This window comes from Zootoca vivipara, chromosome 3, assembly GCF_963506605.1.
Source record: "Zootoca vivipara chromosome 3, rZooViv1.1, whole genome shotgun sequence".
Classification (NCBI taxonomy): Eukaryota; Metazoa; Chordata; class Lepidosauria; order Squamata; family Lacertidae; genus Zootoca; species Zootoca vivipara.
The window spans coordinates 51,467,722-51,489,429 of NC_083278.1; the positions used below are offsets into that span (position 1 = coordinate 51,467,722).

The window sequence follows — 21,708 nt, forward strand, 5'->3', positions numbered from 1 at the left end:
CTAACACGCATTAACCTGAAAGCAAGTCTCGCTAAACCCATCGGACTTATTTCTGAGCAGAGATCCGTGGGATTGCAATGTGCGGGCTGCAATCCTACATTGCACTTCCTCGGGAGCAAGCGCCATCGCGCGCACATTTTCTGAGCGTTGTTATTCTGTGTTTCCCTTCCATTCCCCGTTATCCCTGGAGGACTTTACGGAGCTGTTGCAACCCGTGGAGACCCCAGATTCCCTTCTCCACATGACCAACAGAAACAAATACTAAAAAGCGCTTCGAAGCGGAAAAGAAGCCGGTTAGCGAGCGTCTCGGGAAACAACGCGACTGCTCGAAAGGCGAAGAGGCAGCCGTGGGAAAAGCCCCGGGCCTGCGCGCGGCGGCGGCGGCGGCAGGCGCGACCAATCGTCGGCCAGAGCCATGGATTTCCTTGGCAGGACGAGGAGTCGAGAGGCCGAGTGGGCGGCGCTGCTCTGCGCGCTGCGTTGCGCGTGCGTCCCCGCGGCCTGGGCTGCCTCCCTTAGCTCTCCTGCGCCTGCCGAGTCCCGACTTCCTTTCTCCCCCTGCTCTGCGGGCCGGAGGGTTCCATGGCCGGCCGCGGGGGGCCATGACGGACTACGTGGAGGAGCAGCGCAACGAGCTCGAGGCGCTCGAGTCCATTTACCCGGACTCATTTACAGGTAAGCGGCGGCGCCTGCAGGCACCTCCGCGTGCGGAGCCAGGTGGGCGCGGGCAGGGCGGCGGCGCCAAGTTTCCGGCATGCGCTGCAGCTGATCTTTCCGCGCTTCTGCCTCCCGGCGCGGCGATCGCCTGCATGGCCAGCCTGCTCCGAACTTTCGAAGTGGGAAACCTCCCTCCAAGGTCCCGTCCCCCCCATCCTAACTGGAGAAGTTGCCAAACTTTCGCCTCGGGATCCTGGGTGGTGGGGATTTGCACCCCCCCCCTTTGCAGCAGGGACAGCTCCCTCCGAATAGTGGAAGGGACGGTGCTCTTCTCGCGCCTGTGTCCTCGGCTCTCAGGCTCCCCATAAGCCAGATCATGGGCCCCTGGCCTGATCCAAGCAGGGCTTTTCTTAGGGTCTTCACAGCTTCTCATGAGGAGCCCCCTCTGTCATGCTGGTGGCCCATGAAGAGCAAGGCAGAACAAATCACGCAGACTGAAGTAGTCTCGTGGAAAACTGGCCCTCATTCAGTCATTAAACCTCTTAATACCACGACTGTCTGTAAAAGACTTATTAATTTTAAAAAATCATATCCTGCCTTTTGATCTTAATAAAAGAGCTCCCAAGATGGTTTAGCAAATAAATTACAGACCATGTTAAAACAAGCCAAGACATAACAATATGGTGTGGAACCACATTCTGCTGAAATCATAAGTGTCTTGGAGTGCATTTGGAGCCATATTATGAAATGGTGGAGGCAGATCTTGCTTTTATTCCAGAGATCGAAATGTGCGCTCTCATTTTCCAAACTTTGCTTCACGTGATTCTGGGATTGGATCGAAACACCCCTTGGTTTTAGGCTTGGTTTTTGATCTCTTGTGCTGTAAGAAGCCTCTGTGGCAGATAGTTGTTATGTCTGTAATACCAGATCACTTTGGATCACAGATGGGCAACTTTCAAGAGGCGTTTGTAGTACTTCTGAACTAGCATGAGGGCCATGGCATAAAATCAGGCTTGCACACCTGCTTGCCTGTCCCATGCTGTGCTACTGGAAGCAATGGATGAGAAAGCTTAGATATACTTGGCGTGGACCCACTGAAACTAGCTGTGTAGCATTAAATAAACCAGAATGTTTTGTGCAGCAAGCCTATGCTGTAGATGAGTAGTATTATCCCTGTTATTGCAGATAAGAGGCAACATGTTTTATGTGGGGCTGCATCTGAAAGATGGTTTGGAAACTTCAGCTGGTGCAGAATTCAGTGACCAGGTTGCTCACCAGGGCAATACGGTTTCACTGAATCATAGAATTGTAGAGTTGGAAGGGACCCTAAGCTATGTCCCTTCCTCAAAGGGGAAAGGCTCTAGAGTTAGAGGTTATTCTTATCCAGGCTACGGTGAATCTGTCGCTGATTTTGGGATCTTAGTGAGCTGATGTCTAATTGGTCTTTGAATTTCAATCCAATTTCCGATATAAAACTAAAGAAAAGAGCAGAGGCTGTTGTGTTATGTCTGAAGACAAAACCAACCAGCCTCTGGGTGGCGGAGGGAGAAAACCTTTATTGTCTTCATTGATGACTTCTTTCTTCAACAGTGTTATCAGAAAAGCCAATAAGTTTCACTATCACTGTGACATCTGAAGCAGGAGAAAATGACGAAAGTAAGTTGACTGCTGTTGAACTTTCATATGGAAAGAGAGTCTCCCACAAATAAAATACATTTGGCATGCTTAAATGCTTAAAAGACTTGATTGTTTCTAAATTGATAGGAGGTGGTGCGTTGATAACAGTGTAACAGTGCCAGGTCTGCAGATTGACACAGTCAAGGGGGCACATATGGGGTAAGGCAGTGTTTCTCAACCTTTTTTGGGCCACGGCACACTTGTTCCGTGAAAAAAATCACGAGGCACACCACCATTAAAAAAGTTAAAAAATTTAACTCTGTGCCGCCCTATATTATAATTATGACTGTAAGAAACACTTGCCAAATATTGCTTTCCGGCGGGTTAGTGTTGTGTATTGGCGGCCGCCAGGCTCGTTTGCACTGAGCTTTGGGAAAGAGGAGGAGAAATATTGCTTTCCGGCGGGTCAGAGCTGATTATTGGCGGCCGCCAGGCTCGTTTGCACTGAGCTTTGGGAAAGAGGAGGAGAAATATTGCTTTCCGGCGGGTCAGAGCTGTTTATTGGCGGCCGCCAGGCACGTGACAATGCAAATCGCCCTTCTCGTCGCCGCACGTCGCGGCACACCAGTTGAGAAACGCTGGGGTAAGGCAGTACTCCAAGTAACCTGGTCCCAAGTCATGTATGGTCTGAAGGGACGACCACTTAGCTGAAACAGACCAAGTCTAGGTCTGGTCAGGGTCTAGACTGGAGACAGCCTGGAAACTGCATCTGTGTTGCATTGGGTTCCATGACAAAATAAGGTGAAGGATTTAAATGTAGTAAAACAAACAAAAATTTAGATTGTTAGGCCCACTACACAGCAACAAGCATAGTGGTAGCCTCTTTTGTTGCAGCTGCATGTTGTCAGTGAAGCGTTTTTATATTTTCACCATGGGAAAGGATAAGTGTGATGCAGTAGGGAAAACTGAGCTACACTTCCATTAGGGGGCTTAGCACGAGAATCAGACACCTACCTCCTTGTTGCATTTAAAACGGCAACCATCACTTTGGTTGCAGGTTACACACTGGTGTGTTTGTGTGTTGGGCCTTTGTCATAACTAGGTTGTGTAAATTGCTTCTAGTAGAATGAATGTCAGTAGGTGCTGTTGGTAGCATGAAGCAATGATTTCTAATGTTTTCTGTTGCACTGTAGCTGTCCAGGCAACCCTCAAATTCACATATGCAGAGCGCTATCCTGATGAAGCCCCCCTCTATGAACTACTCTCTCAAGAGAATCTTGAGGACAGTGACATCACAGACATACTGAAGTTATTGCGGGAACAGGTAAGCAGCATCCTCTTTAATAACGTTTAATAACATCAAGATGCAGCAAGTTCAGCTATTACCCCATGCTTAGCAATGCCAATTCTTTACAAAGAGGGGAATAAAGGGTGTGGTTGTTTTTTCAAGCTCAAGGATAATGCGTTCTGCAGATAGGTAAAGTCGATAAAATACTTAACGGATAAATATAAATCTACTTCAAAAACAAACAATTCAGCTAATGTTGGTCCCTCTCCATTAGCTGACAGAGCACTTGAAATTATCTTCCACAGTACCAGTAATAACACGCTTTAGTTAATCACTGTTCTGAATTGTATTATTACTACTACTACTACTACTATTATTATTAAATTCCTGTTTTTGTGCCACAACACCTTAAAAAGCAAGTTTGCATTGAAGTGGTGGTGAGGAATCTGTTATGCACCACCATTGGCAATATGGCAGAGTGCTAAGGATAATTTAAGGCTGCAATCTTTATATGAACTTAGCAGGAAGCAAGTCCCATTGAGCTCAGTGGGACTTAATCAATGTAGGATTGTGCTTTAGCTTGCATTAAGTTATATTGTGTATGATCACATGAATTCCAGGGTCTGCAGGTGGCTTTGGAAACAATTCAGTGTAGCGTTTTATTAGTCTTTTCTCATTATAATAGACCATCTATTTTTCCCTCTTATGAAATGATTTATAAATTTTACAAAGGCATATCTGCAGGTTTTGATGTGATTTTTGTCTGCTTTTTTAATTGTGGCATCGGAACTAGATTGGGCAACGTAACAGTAACCTGTTATAGGATATTCTATCTCACAATGCATTGGAAAGTGCAAAGATGGCCTTTGTGCTGTTTTTGTACTAGTTGGGAATTGCAGGTCTGAGACAATATGAGTCTTGCTAAATAAATACAAATAATGGGAGTGATTTATCTTGAAGCTGTTGCTCCATGTGGATTTTGCATTCAGTATATCTATATTTCTCCCCCATTTTCTGCCTGCTTGGCAATGTTCCTCCCACAGATTTTGTATTTGCTGTGCCATTATGTGACTTCATTTCCTGCTAAACACTTTTCTGTATTTCAGGCAGATGAGAACCTGGGCATAGTAATGATCTTCACACTAGTATCGGCTGTGCAAGAGAAATTAAATGAAATAGTAGATCAGATAAAAACAAGAAGGGACGAGGAAAATAAACAGAAGGAGAAAGAGGCAGAAGAAGCAGAAAAGGTGAAAGTTTAGTTGAATTGTTTTTCTTACCTGCTGACTACAAGAAATCTTAGTGGGTTCCCCGGCCTGGCTAAGTGTAGCTTTACTTTGATACACTTTGTGGTAACTAAGGAGGGCTGTTAAACTCACTTTGCCTAGTCCAGGAACCTCTTCTAAGTGTTGTTCTTCTTGTTGTTATTAAAGATCTGTAACCCATCTTTTCACCTGAATGATTCCCAAATTCAAGGTTTTGGTACCAATATGTAAAGGCTTATCACAGCTCAAGACCAGGTTACTTGAGAGCAGTGCTATTTTTCTAGAAATCACCATGAGAATGGCAATGGGAGGTGCCAGAACTAAGTTCTGGTGAGCTCCAACTGCAAAATAGCCCTGCTTTGAGAGACTGAGCCAGCAGGTCATTGCTTTTTGCAGAAGCGTTTCTCCTTGGAAGTCCTCAAAATGTCAGAAACCCACCCCACAATAACTTGGAACAGGGATTTCATTGTAGCTGCCCCAGTTTTTTGTTACAAAATCTCTGCAGAGAAATGACGGGCACCCATTACAGTATTTGTAGTTTAAGGAAACAACTGAAGACATTTTTTGTTCCAATAAGCTTTCCTGCTGGATGAAAAGTTTTCTTCCCTAGGTGTTATTTTTTGTATTGTTTTTAAAACAATCCTGGAGTTGGCAATGTTTTAAACTATTTTTAGTTGGTTTTAGGGTAGGTTTGAAAAATTGCATTGAAACGCAATGTGAACTGTGATTTATAAATTAATAAAATAATAAGAAGTTAGCTCACAAGCCCACTACCCCAACCCCCCCCCAATGTATACTGCAGCCTTTAGTCCTTTAGAGCAGTGGTCCTCAACCTTGGGCTTCCAGATTTTTTTGGCCTACAAGTCCCATGATCCCTAGCTACCAGTGGTCAGGGATGATGGGAATTGTAGTCTCAAAACATCTGGAGGCCCAAGGTTGAGGACCACTGCTTTAGAGGATGAGTGGGGACAGTGTGTTTCTCATTTGCCCTGCAGTCCAAGAGTACCAGACAGCTAGAGCAGACTTGTGTGTTCTTGATTGTTTTTTCCCCCTGAATTGTATATTAATATTGTTTGTTTGTTTTGGCCTTTCTGCGTAGCAATGTTTCCATGGCACCCCGGTCACCATTGAAAATTTTCTAAGCTGGAAAGCAAAATTTGATTTAGAGATGCTAGAATTTAAAAGAAAGAAGGTGAAAGAGGAAGAACAGTCTGGCAAAAATAAACTAACAGGTAAGAGGTATCAGTTGCCTTAGGTGAGCCCTTCCCTAACAGCTGTGCTGGCTAGGGCTGATGGGATTTGCAGGTCAAAGCGGCTGGAGGGCCCCAAAATGGACTTCCGAAAGTAGCCATCTAGGTGGACACTGTGGGAAAGAGGGTGCTGGGCTAGATGGGCCTGATCCTGCGGGGCTCTTCTTATTTTACCATGTTCTTATTTCTTACAGGGAAACAGCTGTTCGAAACAGATCATAATCTTGACACATCTGATATTCAGTTCTTGGAAGAAGGTAACTGGCGATTCCTATTTCCATTGCTACAAATTGTAATCATACCGAGAACAAAATCTGCCTAAATGCTGCCTCTGGCACTTTTGGAAGGGGATAAAAGTTTTAATATTTTGCTTGCCAGTTCAGTGCTATAAGCACCCGGTGTGAAGCGCAGGATGTGTCCCTGCAAAAAGAGAAGGCTGCCAGGCCCGTCATCCTCATTCACCCCCCCCCCCAAATGTGGCCAATGCGCTGATGGAAGCTGGAGGGTGGCAAAGCCCTCCACCTGTGGAGGGAGTGGGGATGTCAAAGACAGGGAGAAGCTTATCACGCCTAGTTTAGGTGTCTGGGAGACCCAGGTTCATCACCTTGACTGCTTGACGTAAAGACAAAACAGAAAGGTCATGATTAACAGTAAAAAGAATGCACTTTATTCCCTAGAGAAGCAGACATATAATGCAGTCTTAATAATATAGGCAGATTATGATGATGATGATGATGATGATGATGATTATTATTATTATTATTTATTGAGTTTATATACCGCCTTAAACGGCATTTGCATGTGCTGCTCTGGTTTGCCAGAAGCGGCTTTGTCATGCTGGCCACATGACCTGGAAGCTATTCACCGGCTCCCTTGGCCAATAATGCGAGATTAGCGCGCAACCCCAGAGTCGGTCACGACTGGACCTAATGGTCAGGGGTCCCTTTACCTTTACCATATACCCAGAGGTCTCAGGGCGGTTCACAAAACAAAATCAAAATATATTATAAAAATAAAAACAACAACCCAATAATTCTCCGTTCTCAAAAGCCACGTTTTCAAAGGACATAGGATGTCAATCAAATCAACCAAAGGCCTGGTTAAAAAAATGAATGTTAAATGTGAGGGAACATTCAAAAGGAACGTTTTTTGCCTGGTGCCTGAAGGTGTATAATGAAGGCATCAGGCAAACCTCCCTGGGGAGACCATTCCCCAGATGGGGAGCCACTGCAGAGAAGGCCCATTCTTGTGTTGCCACCTCTCGAGAAGGTGATCCGAGTGAGGAGGCGGTCATGGGGTTTACTGCATGGGATTATAGCTTCAATACAAAGGGACAAAGACCATGTCGAAAATAAAAGCCACTTTACTGTCCAGAAGATGTCACTGTTGTTCTATTTTGCCTTTTGGAATGGAAAGCACTTGAATGCTCCGGTTTAATTAATCATAGACTCAAACTGCAGGTTACATAGAATCCAATTATTCTTCCCTATACTTCTTTTGTTTTAAATCCAAAGCAGCCTCTGGAAGCTCAGAACGGAACAAGCGAGAGTGAGGAGAGCACAGGCTTAATCCTTCCCTCCTCAGCTTAAAACCCTTTCCCAAAGCTGATTTTTGACCAGAGGAGATATAGAGTCCCTATAATGTAGGCAACTGGGAAAACGTCAAGATTATTGTTTTGAGGGCCTCTTCCCCATACACTCAAACACTGCTCAGACTGTGTTGGGTTTTAAAATGTCTCCATCTGGCTTGCTTTAGATCAGGCATCCCCAAACTCGGCCCTCCAGATGTTCTAGGACTACAACTCCCATCATTCCTAGCTAACAGGACCAGTGGTCAGGAATGATGGGAATTGTAGTCTCAAAACATCTGGAGGGCCGAGTTTGGGGATGCCTGCTTTAGATAATCTGTTTAATATAACTATGTAGAGTAGTAGATGGCTTTTGTCTGTCATTGGGCATTGACTCTTCATAGCATTTTGCTAAAGATTCCTAGCAAGCATAGCAGGCAGTCCATCTGGTATTGGGCTTTTGAACTCTAGAATGACAGTTTTATCTCTCTTCTCTCCCCAAAGGTGGAAACAGTGTGGAAGTAGATGAATCCTTGTTCCAGGAAATGGATGATTTGGAGTTGGAGGATGAAGAAGATGACCCTGACTATAACCCTGCCCATCTAGAGAGCGACTAGACGGAAATTGTTGTACTGGCTTTACTGATCAACCTGTGTGAACATTTATACAGAGAGACACCTGCATATGTTTTGGTTCCCCTTTTACTTATGACAAAATTATTTTAATTTCAAGAGGCCACCTTCTCTGACATCTTTCATCACAGATAATAAATTGACTTCAGGTGTTTGACATTCGCGTTTTCAAATCTCTTGATTTGTACCGTGTGCTGAAGTTTAAAATGCACTTGAAACGCTAATCTTGCTGTATTGTGAAGGCCTTGGGTTTGAAACGAATGCGTTGTGTGCAAAGCAAAACACGGAACGAGAAGCATTCTCGTATTATGTTCAGTCCCAAACCTCCTTAGGACCAGTTGTTTTGAAAAGAAGTTGCTTCTTAGAACTCTCACTTTCACAGCATCCAAAGATTATGGAAGGACAGTGGAGGTATTCATTTTAATAATGATAAGGAGTGAAAGGGTGAGATGGACAGATTTGCTTTAGGAAGTGTATTCGGTGTTTGGCTCTAAAGCAGGGGTCGGGAACCTGTGGCCCTCCAAATGTTGTTATACACAAATTCCCCGGAGTGGCTGGCAGTGTGTGTGTGGCATCACAGCTTATCAGAACAATTTGGGGGCAAGGCAGCCACAAGATCAGGGCAATGTGGGCAGAAGCACTGGCGGGAATGATGGGGGCTGTAATTCAACAGTTGGGGAGCTACAGGTTAGTCACCCTTGCTGTAAAGGTCCCCTCCCATGTGATATCGGTATAAGATTAGCCATTCAACGGCATTTACTTCCTTGTAACCTGTTAACAAATGGTCCACATATATACCTGGACTTCAAATTTCCATGTTAAGATCTAATCAGAGGAGGAGATGCTAGAAGAAAAATGCAATTCCAAATAAAAATTATGTGGAATAGAGTAAAAGGTATAATTCCTTTTGGTTGTGTGAAAGTGTTTCCATAACATTACCATTTCAACATTTTAGGCAAACACCTTTGTTATCTGTAGAAATTGTACTATCTGTTTTGGGGTTTGATACCGCATTAAATTCTCCATTGAGAAGTATCTCCTTATCTGTGCTGACATTAATAATTTCATTTATTTTCTGAAAATAATTATTTTATTATTGTTGGGTGCATAAATGCATCCTAGTAAATATTCTTTCATGGCACATTCCCATATTCCAAAAATAAATCTCTTATCTAGGTCTGTAATCTGTTCACTTCCTCTGATCAGGCAAAAATGACTCCTACCAGTTTTGAATTTCTAGTAAGATATACTTTTTTCCTTCTAGGAATCACTTGTAACATTAATAGTACCCCCCTTTGTTTTAGTAATCTGCTAAATTTATTTCTTTTTATAGGGAGTTTAATTCCTATTGCTGGTCTTTTTTAACTCAACGGTATTCATTTATACAAAAGTAATACAAAAAGGAAAACATTTCCCCCCTACGAGAAACTATTTCTCTTTCTTGCAAAGAAGAAATTTACTAGAACAAAGCAACAAAGAGTCAGAAATTAGGACGTGCTCGGGAGTGTAGAAACAGAATAAGCAGACAGTATGAATGTAATTCTATTGTGGTGCTTTAAAAAAATCTTGCACATATTACAGTATTAGGAAGTTATTAAGCCACATGAGAGGTTTTTTTAAATTAACTCTTAAAAATAGGCCTGGATTAAAAGCATACAATGCACTTTATTTCATCCTTCCAAGCTGACTCATAATTCATCATTGATGTCCCAGCAGAACTTGATGGGCAACTTTTCCATTCTCTCTTTAAAAACGCTGTCAAACCTTTCATTTTGTGCGACTGTCATCGTGTTCTTCCAGTCTCCAATAGTGCCTGGGCCAGGAAGCAGAAAGAAAGTAAGTGCATTGTGGTGGTCAAATAAATATCCACAGCTCCAGATATATTCCATCCCTAGTTCGGAATTTACCCCTCAGTGTAAAAAAGTTTCCACACTTAAATATACATATTTCGAAGAAGGAAAAAACAACAGGGGAAGTACATAATAGAACAACTCTAATACAGTCATACCTTGGTTTAAGTATGCTTCGGTTTGAGTGCTTTCAGTTTAAGTCAGGGGTCCACAAACTAAGGCCCGGGGGCCGGATGCGGCCTGATCACCTTTTCAATCCGGCCCACGGATGGTCCAGGAATCCACATGTTTTTACATGAGTGGAATGTGTCCTTTTATTTAAAATGCATCTCTGGGTTGTTTGTGTGGCCTGCCTGGTGTTTTTACATGAGTAGAACGTGTCCTTTTATTTAAAATGCATCTCTGGGTTATTTGTGGGGCATAGAAATTTGTTTATTTTCCCCCCCAAAATATAGTCCGGCCCCCCACAAGGTCTGAGGGACAATGGACCGGCCCCCTGCTGAAAAAGTTTGGTGACCCCTGGTTTAAGTACTCCACGGACCCATCTGGAATGGATTAATCCACTTTCCATTACTTTCCATGAGAAAGTTCGCTTCAGGTTAAGTACGCTTCAGGATAAGTACAGACTTCTGGAACCAATTGTGTCCTTAAACCGAGGTAGCACTGTATTAGGAAACTGTTGAAGATTCATTCCCCGTGTCTGCTATCATGGGATTGTTATCTATCACATGATGGTAAATGGTTTCATTCCACAGAGTGGGACGTGACGGAGACAGGATGTTTGTGTTACTGTGTTTCCTGAAGTGGGACTATTGTCCTTTGTTCTTTCTCTTTGCTGTCTGATGCTAGAGAGAGGGAGCCATGTTGCAGTGCCCTGTGTGTGTTTATATGTAAATAAAAGTAGATTAGCCAAGATGCTGAGTTGCTGAGGTCTGTTACGAACTGCGCAAACTCTGCGGATCTGTAAGTGTGCTGATGTCAGTTAGCATCAGTCACTGTGATGTTCGGGCTGTAGAAAGCTTTTGAAGCTCTCGAACAATCGACCGAGAGGGAGGGAACATACCAGTCAGGCATGTGTCTCTGCCAGGGTCCTACTTGTGTGTAAAAGATCCTACCAAAAGGTTATGGGCCCAGGGATCGGGGCCGCAGACCCAGTGCCAGCAAAGGAAGCACTGGGGGCTATTTTGTCCTGGTTTGGGGTTTCCTGGAAGCCTCTTCAGAGACGGAAAGAAAGAAAAGCTGCATGGAGACACCATGAGTAACACTGCCTAAAAGCGAATGTAAATAAGGCAGGCCGAACTGTTTGAAATTCTTGCCAGGCAATTGAGGCCGGCAGAAGGCGGCTTGATTTATAGCCATCTGAGAAGGACAGAAAGTGGTTCCGGAACAATCAGACCTTTTGGGAGAGGTATAAATGCCAGTCCCCTGAGTTATGGAAAATGGGGGAGATGCTGTAGGCAGAACTGTAGCTGTTGATTGATGAGCTACTGGGGAGGGAGCAGTTTCCCCCCATGCTGCATTGAAGTGGCAGGCATGGACTTTGAGAAGATAGGATTCTTCTGATTCATTCCATGTGAGTTTGGAAATGTGTGGGAGCAGTGCTTTTGTTCCTGAAGCTGCAAAAGCAGTTTGATGCTGTGCCAGAGGCCAATAGCCACAGTGTGTGTCCAGCAGGAATTTCATTTGTGACACACTTGGACATTCCAAGATGGCGACGGCCTACCAAGATGCTGGAGAAGTGTGGAGGGATGGACTTTGCTCTCTCTGACCCCCACATGAAGTGGGAGGCAATGGCTCAGCAGAGTTACACCCTGGGGGAGGCTGACAGAAACAACAGAAATTGAGAGTTTCATGAAGACTGGGAAAATGAAATTACCATTACTTGTAGCTTTCACATGTCAGTGTAATTATCAGGTGAATCAGTCGGGGATTCTGCAAGCAGCACCAAGCCAGTTCAATCTGCCACTGACTTACCTTTGCGAAGATAATGGCCTTTGCTGTAGTCCATGAACTCTGGTGGCAAAAAGTCATAGTTTGCCCTGGGATCTGCTTTCATTTTATTAAATGTAGCCTGATCCACAACAGCATCCACCTCCTTTTCCGTCAGTCTCTTTCCCAGGAAGTTGCATATTTTCAAGACACAGCTTCTTAGATCCTGAAATAGGAAATAGTTCTGATGTCAGGCTATCCACAATTGAGAGGCACAACAGCCTAGTGACTAAAAATCATGGAACAGGCAGGATAACAAGCAGGGAAAAACTAGTTGAGAAAAATGGAAGAAAGACGCAGGGCAGCAGGGGAAGGTTAAAAGAATGAGGGTAGAAAGAAAGGTGAGGAAGGGGGTGGGATAAATAGTTTATAATTGGCTATGTAATAGGTTAACCCGGATCGAAATAGGACTGTTTATATAGATTTGCCGACCGTAAAAGGGGACTTGTGATTAGAAGGGTTAATAATAAAAAATATGGTTTTGACTGAGATGGGGAGTTCTTAGAAGAGAGGTGTGGGTATAAGGAAGAGAATTTTTAGTTTAGTATAGTGTAAAAGCAGATTAAGAATTTTATAATATGAATTAAATGAAGAAGTATGTTTAGGGCAGAAATAGAATATGTAAGGAAAGAGGAGTATGATGTTGTCATAGATGATAAATATGTAATCTATAATGAAAATGATAATTATAGAATTTTGGCGTAAAATTTAAAAGGTATACACATGTTTAAGATAGAAAGAAACAATGTTAAGATGCTGATTATGAAATTGCCAAAGAGAGTACTATATAAGATGAACCACAGTAAGGGGGGTTGAGGAGGTCAACCTACAATGTCAGAAAAGGTGAATGGTTTTTGAACTATATAGGTATGTTTTTGTTTTTTTATTATTATGTTTAGATATGTTAATGTTTTTATTTGTGTTTCTTTTTCTCTATTTTAGGTAATGCTGGGGGTTGGTGTGTTGGTGATGTATGTTTTGTTGTTATATGTCAAAAAATCAATAAAAATTATTATTATTATTATTTTAAAAAAGGGTAACAAGCAGGGAGAACAAGCAGCCTGCATCTTTATTTGCCTAGTTCATAACAACTGCCATTGCATTATATTGCTTTTGTTCTGTGAGCCACCCATGGGTCAGCTAATTAAATTGAATCCACAAGTAAATACTGTAAATAAAAAAATGGCACCACTCCGGACAGGAGGGGGGTTCTGTGACATCTCTCCTCAGCCTGTAAAATGACATATCTTGCTTGGGACACTTAATTTTCAGCTCCATAATCTCTCAGGGTAAATAGTTACAGCGCACACTTTGGAGTTTAGGGCCTTAAAAGCTGATCCTGAGCCCATGGCCTCCTGGGCTTTTTAATCTTTTAAGTTGATGATGAGGGAGATGCAGAATCTCCTTCAGTCAGGGCACTTGAATCATCATATTGATTGCTTCCTCCATTCTATAAAGATGAGTTTTGATGCTTATTTAATATCAGACTTGGTAACATTTTGACACCTTACCTTCTTCATTTCCTCATAGGTAAGAAATAGAATATTGAAGTCATCTCTGTGAGAGTACCAGCCTTCCACATGGTCCAACCATAAACTTGCAATTACTGATAGGAGAGAAATTGATTTGGTGTAAATGTAGAGGATTTTTTCTTTTTCTTTTGAGAGCAGCATAACACTCAGATAAAATGAATTAAAACATTATAAAGGAACCAATTACGAACCAGCAATGGTGTGTAAAAAATTAGACAATAACAATTCAGTACAAACTTTCAATGAAACAAAGCAGCTTGGAATGAGATGGCTTGGGAAGGGAAAGAAAACAAACACAGGTTGAATGAATAGCACCCAACGTCACCAAACACTTCCTCAGAGAAAGAACTTCCAGAAGAGTTCTGCATTTTAAGGCTCCCCACAGTTCTTCCAAGCAATGTGATGGGAAGACTGAGATGAGTCTAGCCTTCCTCCAGCCCCCTTCCTTCCCACTCTGGCATTTTCCTTATATGGTGTGACAGTTGGTAACTACAACATTTAGGAGACCCTGTCAGGGTTGCTGACTTATAACTTGACACAAATCTCTACACTTGATTCAGGGTTAGGTGATCCACCCTGTAATGATTTGTAGCTGCTTCAGCCCATTGAAGGCAATATACAGATCTGCCTGATTTGCTTTGGGATTTGGTCAAATCTAAACCCTACCTTCTGCCTCAATGGTCAGCAGCCATCCATGGCATAAATCTGTGTGCTGTAATTTATTTAGTTGGAAAAAAAGTTATGGATGCACATGGAAAAGAAGTTTGGACTTCCTCAGAGCAACCAACAGCATCAGACGTGGCACTCTGGAATAATTCCTTACCACACACTGAATTTCTTTTATTTGTTTTCAAAGGAGGATAGGGAATGAAGGGACAAAAGTGACTTCTTTTAGAGTGGCAAATCATCCTTACCTTTTCCAGCCAAAAACCTCTCCATGTAAACCCCAAAGTCATCTACTTTTTCCAGTGTAAGTGCAGCTTTGGTAAAATGGTAATAGGAAACCAAAACATCCTTTGGGTTTCTGGCCACATAAACAACCTGCAGGAATAACAACAAATTCTTTTAGGCTTGACTCTTCCAATGATGAGATACATACTGCTAGCAATGAGATTGTTCTCCCAAACCTGGCTTTTCCCATAATATTCTCTGGTTTATTTTTATATCATGGTCAGCATCCCTTTGGGAAACTTGGGACACTCTTAAATGTTGCTGGACTACAACTCCCATGATTCCTGGCTGACATTAATGGGAAATGGAGTCCATCTGTGTCTAGAGGACCATAAGCTAAACCAGGCATTCCCAAACTTCGGCCCTCCAGATGTTTTGGACTACAATTCCCATCATCCCTGACCACTGGTCCTGTTAGCTAGGGATCATGGGAGTTGTAGGCCAAAACATCTGGAGGGCCGCAGTTTGGGGATGCCTCAGCTAAACCAAGGAAAGAGCCTTTGAAGGGACACTGCTTCCTAAAAGAGGCTGACATGGTCCTTTCTTTGCTGTCGTGTCAGTTGGATCTTGAACCATTTTAATTTGCTGCTTATAAATGCTGGCCTTATTGTTTACTATTGTCTCTTTTGTTGTGCTTCTGTAGTAATTTCTGTGGCTGTGAAATGTTCCAGGAACCAAGTGGTTGAAGTAGGATATGTACTGTATGTGTAAAATAATAATAGATAGAACTCTGATATTTCTTCTTGTAGATTCTTCATGCTTCCAAGTTGCTTTATATCCCTGGCAGCCTCACACTCTTTTGCAACATGCATGGCACACTCAACAGTGTAATCCTATGGTGTTGAATGAAGTTTATTCTTCATAAGTGTGTCAAATGGCACCCTCTGAGATTATTACTATGGTGCAGAATAAATCTGTTTTCTCTTGTGTAAAACCGCCCGTGTCTGTTCTTCAGTTGAGTACAATCTTCGTTCCTTGCTGCAGAATATATAATAATAATAATAATTTATTATTTATACCCCGCCCATCTGGCCGGGTTCCCCCAGCCACTCTGGGCGGCTTCCAACAAAATATTAAAATACAGAAATCCATCAAACATTAAAAGCTTCCCTAAACAGGGCTGCCTTAAGATGCCTTCTAAAGGTCTGGTAATTGTTATTCTCTTTGACCTCTGGTAGGAGGGCATTCCACTACCGAGAAGGCCCTCTGCCCCAAGAACAGTACTTCTGTCTTGTCAGGATTCAACCTCAATCTGTTAGCCGCCATCCAACCTCCAACCGCCTCCAAGCACTCACACAGGACCTTCACCGCCTTCACTGGTTCTGATTTGAAAGAGAGGTAGAGCTGGGTATCATCCGCATACTGGTGAACACCCAGCCCAAACCCCCTGATGATCTCTCCCAGCGGCTGCATGTAGATGTTGAAAAGCATGGGGGAGAGGACAGAACCCTGAGGCACCCCACAAGTGAGAGGCCAGGGGTCTGAACACTCCTCCCCCACCACCACTTTCTGAACATGGCCCAGGAGGAAGGAGCGGAACCACTGTATAACAGTGCCCCCAGCTCCCAAACCCTCTAGACCAGGCATGTCAAACCTGCGGCCCTCCAGATGTTTTGGACTACAATTCCCATCTTCCCTAACCACTGGTCCTGCTAGCTAGGGATCATGGGAGTTGTAGGCCAAAACATCTGGAGGGCCGCAAGTTTGACATGCCTGCTCTAGACGGTCCGGAAGGATGTTATGGTCGATGGTGTCAAAAGCCGCTGAGAGATCCAGCAGGACCAGGAAACAGCTCTCACCTTTGTCCCTAGCCCGCCGGAGATCATCGACCAGTGCGACCAAGGCAGTTTCAGTCCCATGATGAGGCCTGAACCCCGACTGGAAGGGATCCAAATGGTCCGCTTCCTCCAGGCATGCTTGGAGTTGTTCAGCAACCACTCGCTCAATCACCTTGCCCAAGAATGGAAGATTTGAGACTGGGCGATAGCTGGCCATATTGGCTGCATCTAAAGATGGTTTTTTAAGAAGCGGTTTAATAACCGCCTCTTTCAGCGGGTCTGGGAAGGCTCCCTCATGGAGAGAAGCATTCACCAACCCGCGGAGCCCATCGCCCAGCCCTTCCCGGCTAGCTTTTATAAGCCAGGATGGGCAGGGATCAAGGAGACAGGTGGTTGGTTTCACTCGTCCAAGCAGCCTGTCCACATCCTCGGAGGTAACAGATTGAAATTGATCCCACACAATTTGACTAGACAGGACTCTAGCACTCCCCCGGCTCTGCTCCCACGGTGGAGTCTACCTCTTCCCGAATCTGAGTGATTTTATCTGCAAAAAACTTTGCAAAAGCATTACAGGAGATATTGGGGTCCCTACCAGGCCCCGATGACGAAGGTGGTTCGGATAGATTGCGAACCACCTGGAACAGTCTCCTGCTGCTGTTTTCCGCAGACACGATAGAAACGGTGAAGAAAGTCTTCTTCGCCGTCACCATTGCCACTTGGTAGGCTCGAAGTTGAGCTCTAGCCCGTGTTCGATCGGATTCAGAATGAGTTTTCCGCCACCAGCGCTCTAGCCGTCTCAACGACTGTTTCATCGCCCTCAGCTCCGGGGAAAACCATGGGGTGTCCGGGCTCCATGTAATCGGAGAGGGCGCTTCGGAGCCAAAGAGTCAATAGCCCTGGTTAACTCCACATTCCAGCGGACCACCAGGGAGTCGGCTGAGAGGCCATCAACATGGGATAAAGCATCCCCTACCACTCTCTGGAAACCATTTGGATCCATTAAGTGGCGGGGGCGGACCATCCGAATTGGTCCCACCTCCCTGCAGAGGGGAAGGGTCGCGGAGAAGTCCAGTTGCATCACACATATATGTGTGTTTTCTTCCATTCTCCCTCTTAAGCATCTGTATCTTCTGGAGATGCATTGTTTATTTTATTTTATTTTAAGTGTTTCAGTAGGAAGTTTTATTAAAGTTTTTTAGAATACAATAAAATTATAACTAGAACAACTGAAATCTAAGAAAGAAAGAAAGAAAGAAAGAAAGAAAGAAAGAAAGAAAGAAAGAAAGAAAGAAAGAAAACAGCAGAAGGCAAAGGAAGGAAGAAAAGAGGGGAGAGACAACAGAAATAATAAAACACAGAATTATATAAACCTTCTGTTCTAAGTATACCCTAATCTTCAATCCACAATCCACATACAAAGAAGTGAATCTTCTCGGCTCCCACCTGGGAAGCTTTCCCCTTTCCTCAACCTCACACCCTGGGAAAAACCCACTCTTGCCTTTCTCCCACACAGGCCCCTCTCTTCTAACTCTGTATGCAACTTTTTATGGAAATAACATTATAGAGTGCAATCAAAAATTAACCAAAAACAAAGGGAAAGAAAAGAGAAAGGGGGTCCGGATGCGGCCCAATCGCCTTCTAAATCCGGCTTGCGGACGGTCCGGGAATCAGCATGTTTTTACATGAGTAGAATGTGTCCTTTTATTTAAAATGCATCTCTGGCTTATTTGTGGGGCCTGCCTGGTGTTTTTACATGAGTAGAATGTGTCCTTTTATTTAAAAACTCTGGGTTATTTGTGGGGCATAGGAATTCATTCATATTTTTTTTCAAAATATAGTCCAGCCCCCCACAAGGTCTGAGGGACAGTGGACCGACCCCCTGCTGAAAAAGTTTGCTGATCCCTGACTTTGACACTTCTCATACACTCCTCCCCCCAAATAAAGGATCTTCTGAATTCCCACCATCTCACCCACTGACAAAGTTGACACTCCCAGAACAGCAAAACAGCCATTCTTCTGTGGTCTTTTTTCATTCTGATCCAGTGACATATGTTTTAGGAATGATGTAGGTTAGAGAAATGACATGGTTCCTTTTGTGCTGCCCAAACTGTACCACAAGATCGAGGCAGGTAATTCAGGGGAAAGATGCTGATCCTTGGAGAGCTGGCCCACCAGGGAGGAAAGGTTTGGTATGCTAATTATTTTACATGAAGATATGAGTAAGATGTGTAAACACTGGATTTTCCACTTTTTAAAGAATATCAATGATCTGAAAAAGCACACTTCACAATTATTCTGTTTCATGTGATAAATGGGATGCATTCTATCTGGGCTTAAAATAAGGCGAGACAAACATTTGATTTGATCAAATAATAAATACGACCTACTTTTCCTCTTCTGTTCCTTAAGCCCTTTGGTACTAAATAGTAGGGTAGATGGGTAGTAAAGAGTCGAGGTGACGGTCGATTGACGTAATCCATATTGCGGACATTGGCCTCCAGCCATGGAGCTCTATCTAGTAAGTCTATGTGTTCAGTTCCATCTCGATGACCTTCATGCAAAATCAAGCTCAAAATATTTTGAGTCCATACTGTTCCTACGAATGAGGATTAGTTATTTAATTCATTCAGTGCCATGTACATATTGTACTAGTTTACAGAGTAAAATAATTAAAAACAGCATGCCTCTCAATCATGGAGCTTACTATTTAAATTGCAAACTGTTAGGAGACAGGAAGGATGAGGAAGAGGGGAGTCAAAGGAAACACAGCAAGGGCAGGGATGGTTGAATGTGAAGATTCACCCAAGGCTTCCTTTCCATTGTGGATGAGAAATAGGAAGCCTTCATGGAATCTGAGGATTTGGGAGGACAGAAAAAATATTTGCTAAGATGTTCCTTTCTTTTTCAGAAAACTACCGCAAACTCTGTTCTGAATTCTCCCTATAGATGGAAATGCAAATGACTAGTCAAAGTCCAGGGAATAAAAACAGTTGCCAGTCCTCCAAAGTACTTTGATTCAGCTTATTCAAACCATTATTATTCTTCCCAGGAATTTTGAGAAATGCTCATTATATTTTGGCTTTTTGTCACTCAATTCCTCAATGCCTAAATAATGCAGACCTGTAAAATTACTGTCAAAACCCCTACATTGTACCCATTGAATATGTCTCATTTGCAGAAAGACTTGGAGCTTCCCCTCTCTCTCCTCTCCCATTCCCGGTTACTGGATCCCCTTCAAAGCAGATCTGCAGAAACACAGATCTATGGGAAAGGAAGAGTGAGGGAAAGTTCTGGTGTGCAAGTGGAAGTTCTTGCATGAAGGGCACAACTGCATCAGACACAGTCCCCTGTTACTGAGCAGCTGTGGCAAAAAACTAATGAAATAAAGTGATACAGGTATGAGAGTCTTTTAACAATGGAACTTTACCAATACCATTTTACAGCCACATGCAAAAGGCACACATGTTTCTGATCTTACCTGATTTTGGATAAGTATCTAGAAACACATCACTGTCCCTGATTTCAAAATCCTCCAGGGAATCTAGATACTCCGGTGAAACCAAATCTGGCTGGAAATAAAATCCTTTGTAATTGACAGCGTATTTCTTGGCTGGTTGCATTGCCTGTATGTATAAAAAATAAAGAGCAGAAAAGCAGAGAACAGTTCCTGCTATTACGCTGCAATAGGAAATGACAAAGAAAGAGAGTTGTCGCTTTGTGAAATCCTACTGTGAGCTCAAAGCACAATCCCAGGCTTCCCCTCCATCGGAGGTGAGAGACATAAAGCTCCAAGGTATCCCCTGTTCCTTAAGGAACAGAAACGTGGCTGAGCACTGAAGCATTTCCCCCCTTTCTTTTATTTTATTTTCTTAAACTGTGCTGCTTCCAACTCACCGCAGCCTTCCACGTTTCCGCCTAGACTGAGCGTCCTCAAGGCCAAGGTCCTCTCGCTGCTTCCTCATTCCTGAGAGCTGACGCCCTTCCTCGCGGGGTTGGCTTAAGCCGGGCTTGGGGAAGGAAGTGCATGGCTCCAGCAGGGCCCTAGACACCTCCCTCTCCTCCCCAAAGCCCAGTAAGCGCTTGCCCCGTTTTGGGAAGGAGAAAGGAGGACTCCAGGACCCTGCCGGAGCCCTCACGCCTCCTCCCCGAACCCGGGCAAGCGCTTACCGGGCTCTGGCACCGCGCTGCACTAAATGGCCCCCGCTGAGAGAACTTCCTTCTAACTTCCTTCAAGGCTGGTCTCTAACCCAGCTTGTAACTGCGCTTGTTCGGCCCAGACCAGTAAGGCACCTCTTGCCAGATCCATTGTTTCCCTCTACTGTATTTAGTTGGGCACTCGCAAAACCCTTCTCAGCTCTTGTTCTACCCCACAAGGCTTCTTGTCAGTGGCTCCACGCCGGTCCTTTCCAGGTACAGCAATGGGCGACGAAGCCCTTCCATCCGACTGAGGCTGGGCTCCCAAGGCTTCCCACATAAATAAATCACAATGGAATGAGGCAAGAGACAGGGAAATCTTCTGTGCGTGGGAAGAAAAGCTTCGAGAATTTGGTAGAGCATATTTTCTTGCCTGCCTGGGGCCAAATCAGTTTCTCTCTTGGTGTTCGCTTCTATCGATTCCTGGGGGAGTCGGAGGTATTTATTTCTGTTCTGCTCCCCACATACAGCGGATACATGTGTGTTTTCCTAATGAGGGTGTTGGGTGAATGCCAAGGGGATCCCTGGGGTGGGTTTTCCAGAACTGAGACACCGCCATCCAAAAAGGTATGGGAGACTGTTCTAAGGTCCAGTACCAAGATGAAGGTCTACCAGGCTTGCGAAATGAGCACTCTGCTTTATGCAAGTGAGGTGTGTGGGCAATGCCAGGAGGCAGGAGGGATGCCTCAACACAGGGGAGGGGTCAGCAAACTTTTTCAGCAGGGGGGCAGTCCACTGTTCCTCCGACCTTTTGGGGGGGCAGACTATATTTTGGGGGGAAAATGTGAACGAATTCATATGCCCCACAAGTAACCCAGAGATGCATTTTAAATAAAAGGACACATCTACTCATGTAAAAACACGCTGCTTTCCGGACCGTCCGTGGGCCGGATTTAGAAGGCATTTGGGCCGGATCCAGCCCCCGGGCCTTAGTATGCCTACCCATACCTTCTACGTGTGTTGCGTCAGGAAAATTTGGGGTATCATATGTGATTCTTTGTACACACAACAACTTTTAACTCTAAAATAAGCCCCATTGGTTTTAATAAAACGTACTAAATAAGTTAGCGTTGGTTGGTTTAGAAATCTATCCAAGAAAGGTAGTGACTTTTTTCATTTGCACGCAGCTTTTCTAAGA

At 43.9% G+C, this 21,708-nt stretch overlaps 2 protein-coding genes across 2 annotated transcripts; one reads left to right on the forward strand and one right to left on the reverse strand.

Annotated features, from left to right (window-relative positions):
• The first annotated feature begins 478 nt into the window (after positions 1 to 478).
• Positions 479 to 8,433, forward strand: RWDD1 (RWD domain containing 1). Its single transcript, XM_035109131.2, has 7 exons — positions 479 to 675; positions 2,248 to 2,313; positions 3,468 to 3,598; positions 4,669 to 4,812; positions 5,927 to 6,059; positions 6,272 to 6,334; positions 8,149 to 8,433. Exons 1-7 carry the CDS (start codon positions 603 to 605, stop codon positions 8,259 to 8,261), a joined length of 723 nt encoding a protein of 240 aa, XP_034965022.1. The 5' UTR covers positions 479 to 602; the 3' UTR covers positions 8,262 to 8,433.
• Positions 8,434 to 9,811: 1,378 nt separating this feature from the next.
• On the reverse strand, positions 9,812 to 20,463 carry LOC118082142 (amine sulfotransferase). Its single transcript, XM_035109130.2, has 7 exons — positions 20,271 to 20,463; positions 19,855 to 19,999; positions 18,764 to 18,972; positions 14,562 to 14,688; positions 13,627 to 13,721; positions 12,101 to 12,281; positions 9,812 to 10,089 (listed from the first exon to the last, which is right to left on the reverse strand). The coding sequence occupies exons 2-7, from the start codon at positions 19,994 to 19,996 to the stop codon at positions 9,965 to 9,967; spliced, it is 879 nt and encodes a 292-aa protein (XP_034965021.1). The 5' UTR covers positions 19,997 to 19,999; positions 20,271 to 20,463; the 3' UTR covers positions 9,812 to 9,964.
• Between the last annotated feature and the right edge of the window lie 1,245 nt (positions 20,464 to 21,708).

Bases quoted from the DNA above. Each gene is read 5' to 3' on its own strand.
- RWDD1 (XM_035109131.2), top strand. From the start codon at position 603: ATGACGGACTACGTGGAGGAGCAGCGCAACGAGCTCGAGGCGCTCGAG. The intron at 676-2,247 runs GTAAGCGGCGGC...TTTCTTCAACAG, and splicing joins TTACCCGGACTCATTTACAG to TGTTATCAGAAAAGCCAATA. The intron at 6,060-6,271 runs GTAAGAGGTATC...TATTTCTTACAG, and splicing joins TGGCAAAAATAAACTAACAG to GGAAACAGCTGTTCGAAACA.
- LOC118082142 (XM_035109130.2), bottom strand. From the start codon at position 19,996: ATGCAACCAGCCAAGAAATACGCTGTCAATTACAAAGGATTTTATTTC. The intron at 13,722-14,561 runs GTAAGGATGATT...CTCTCCTATCAG, and splicing joins GAGGTTTTTGGCTGGAAAAG to TAATTGCAAGTTTATGGTTG. The intron at 12,282-13,626 runs GTAAGGTGTCAA...TTCCTATTTCAG, and splicing joins CCTATGAGGAAATGAAGAAG to GATCTAAGAAGCTGTGTCTT.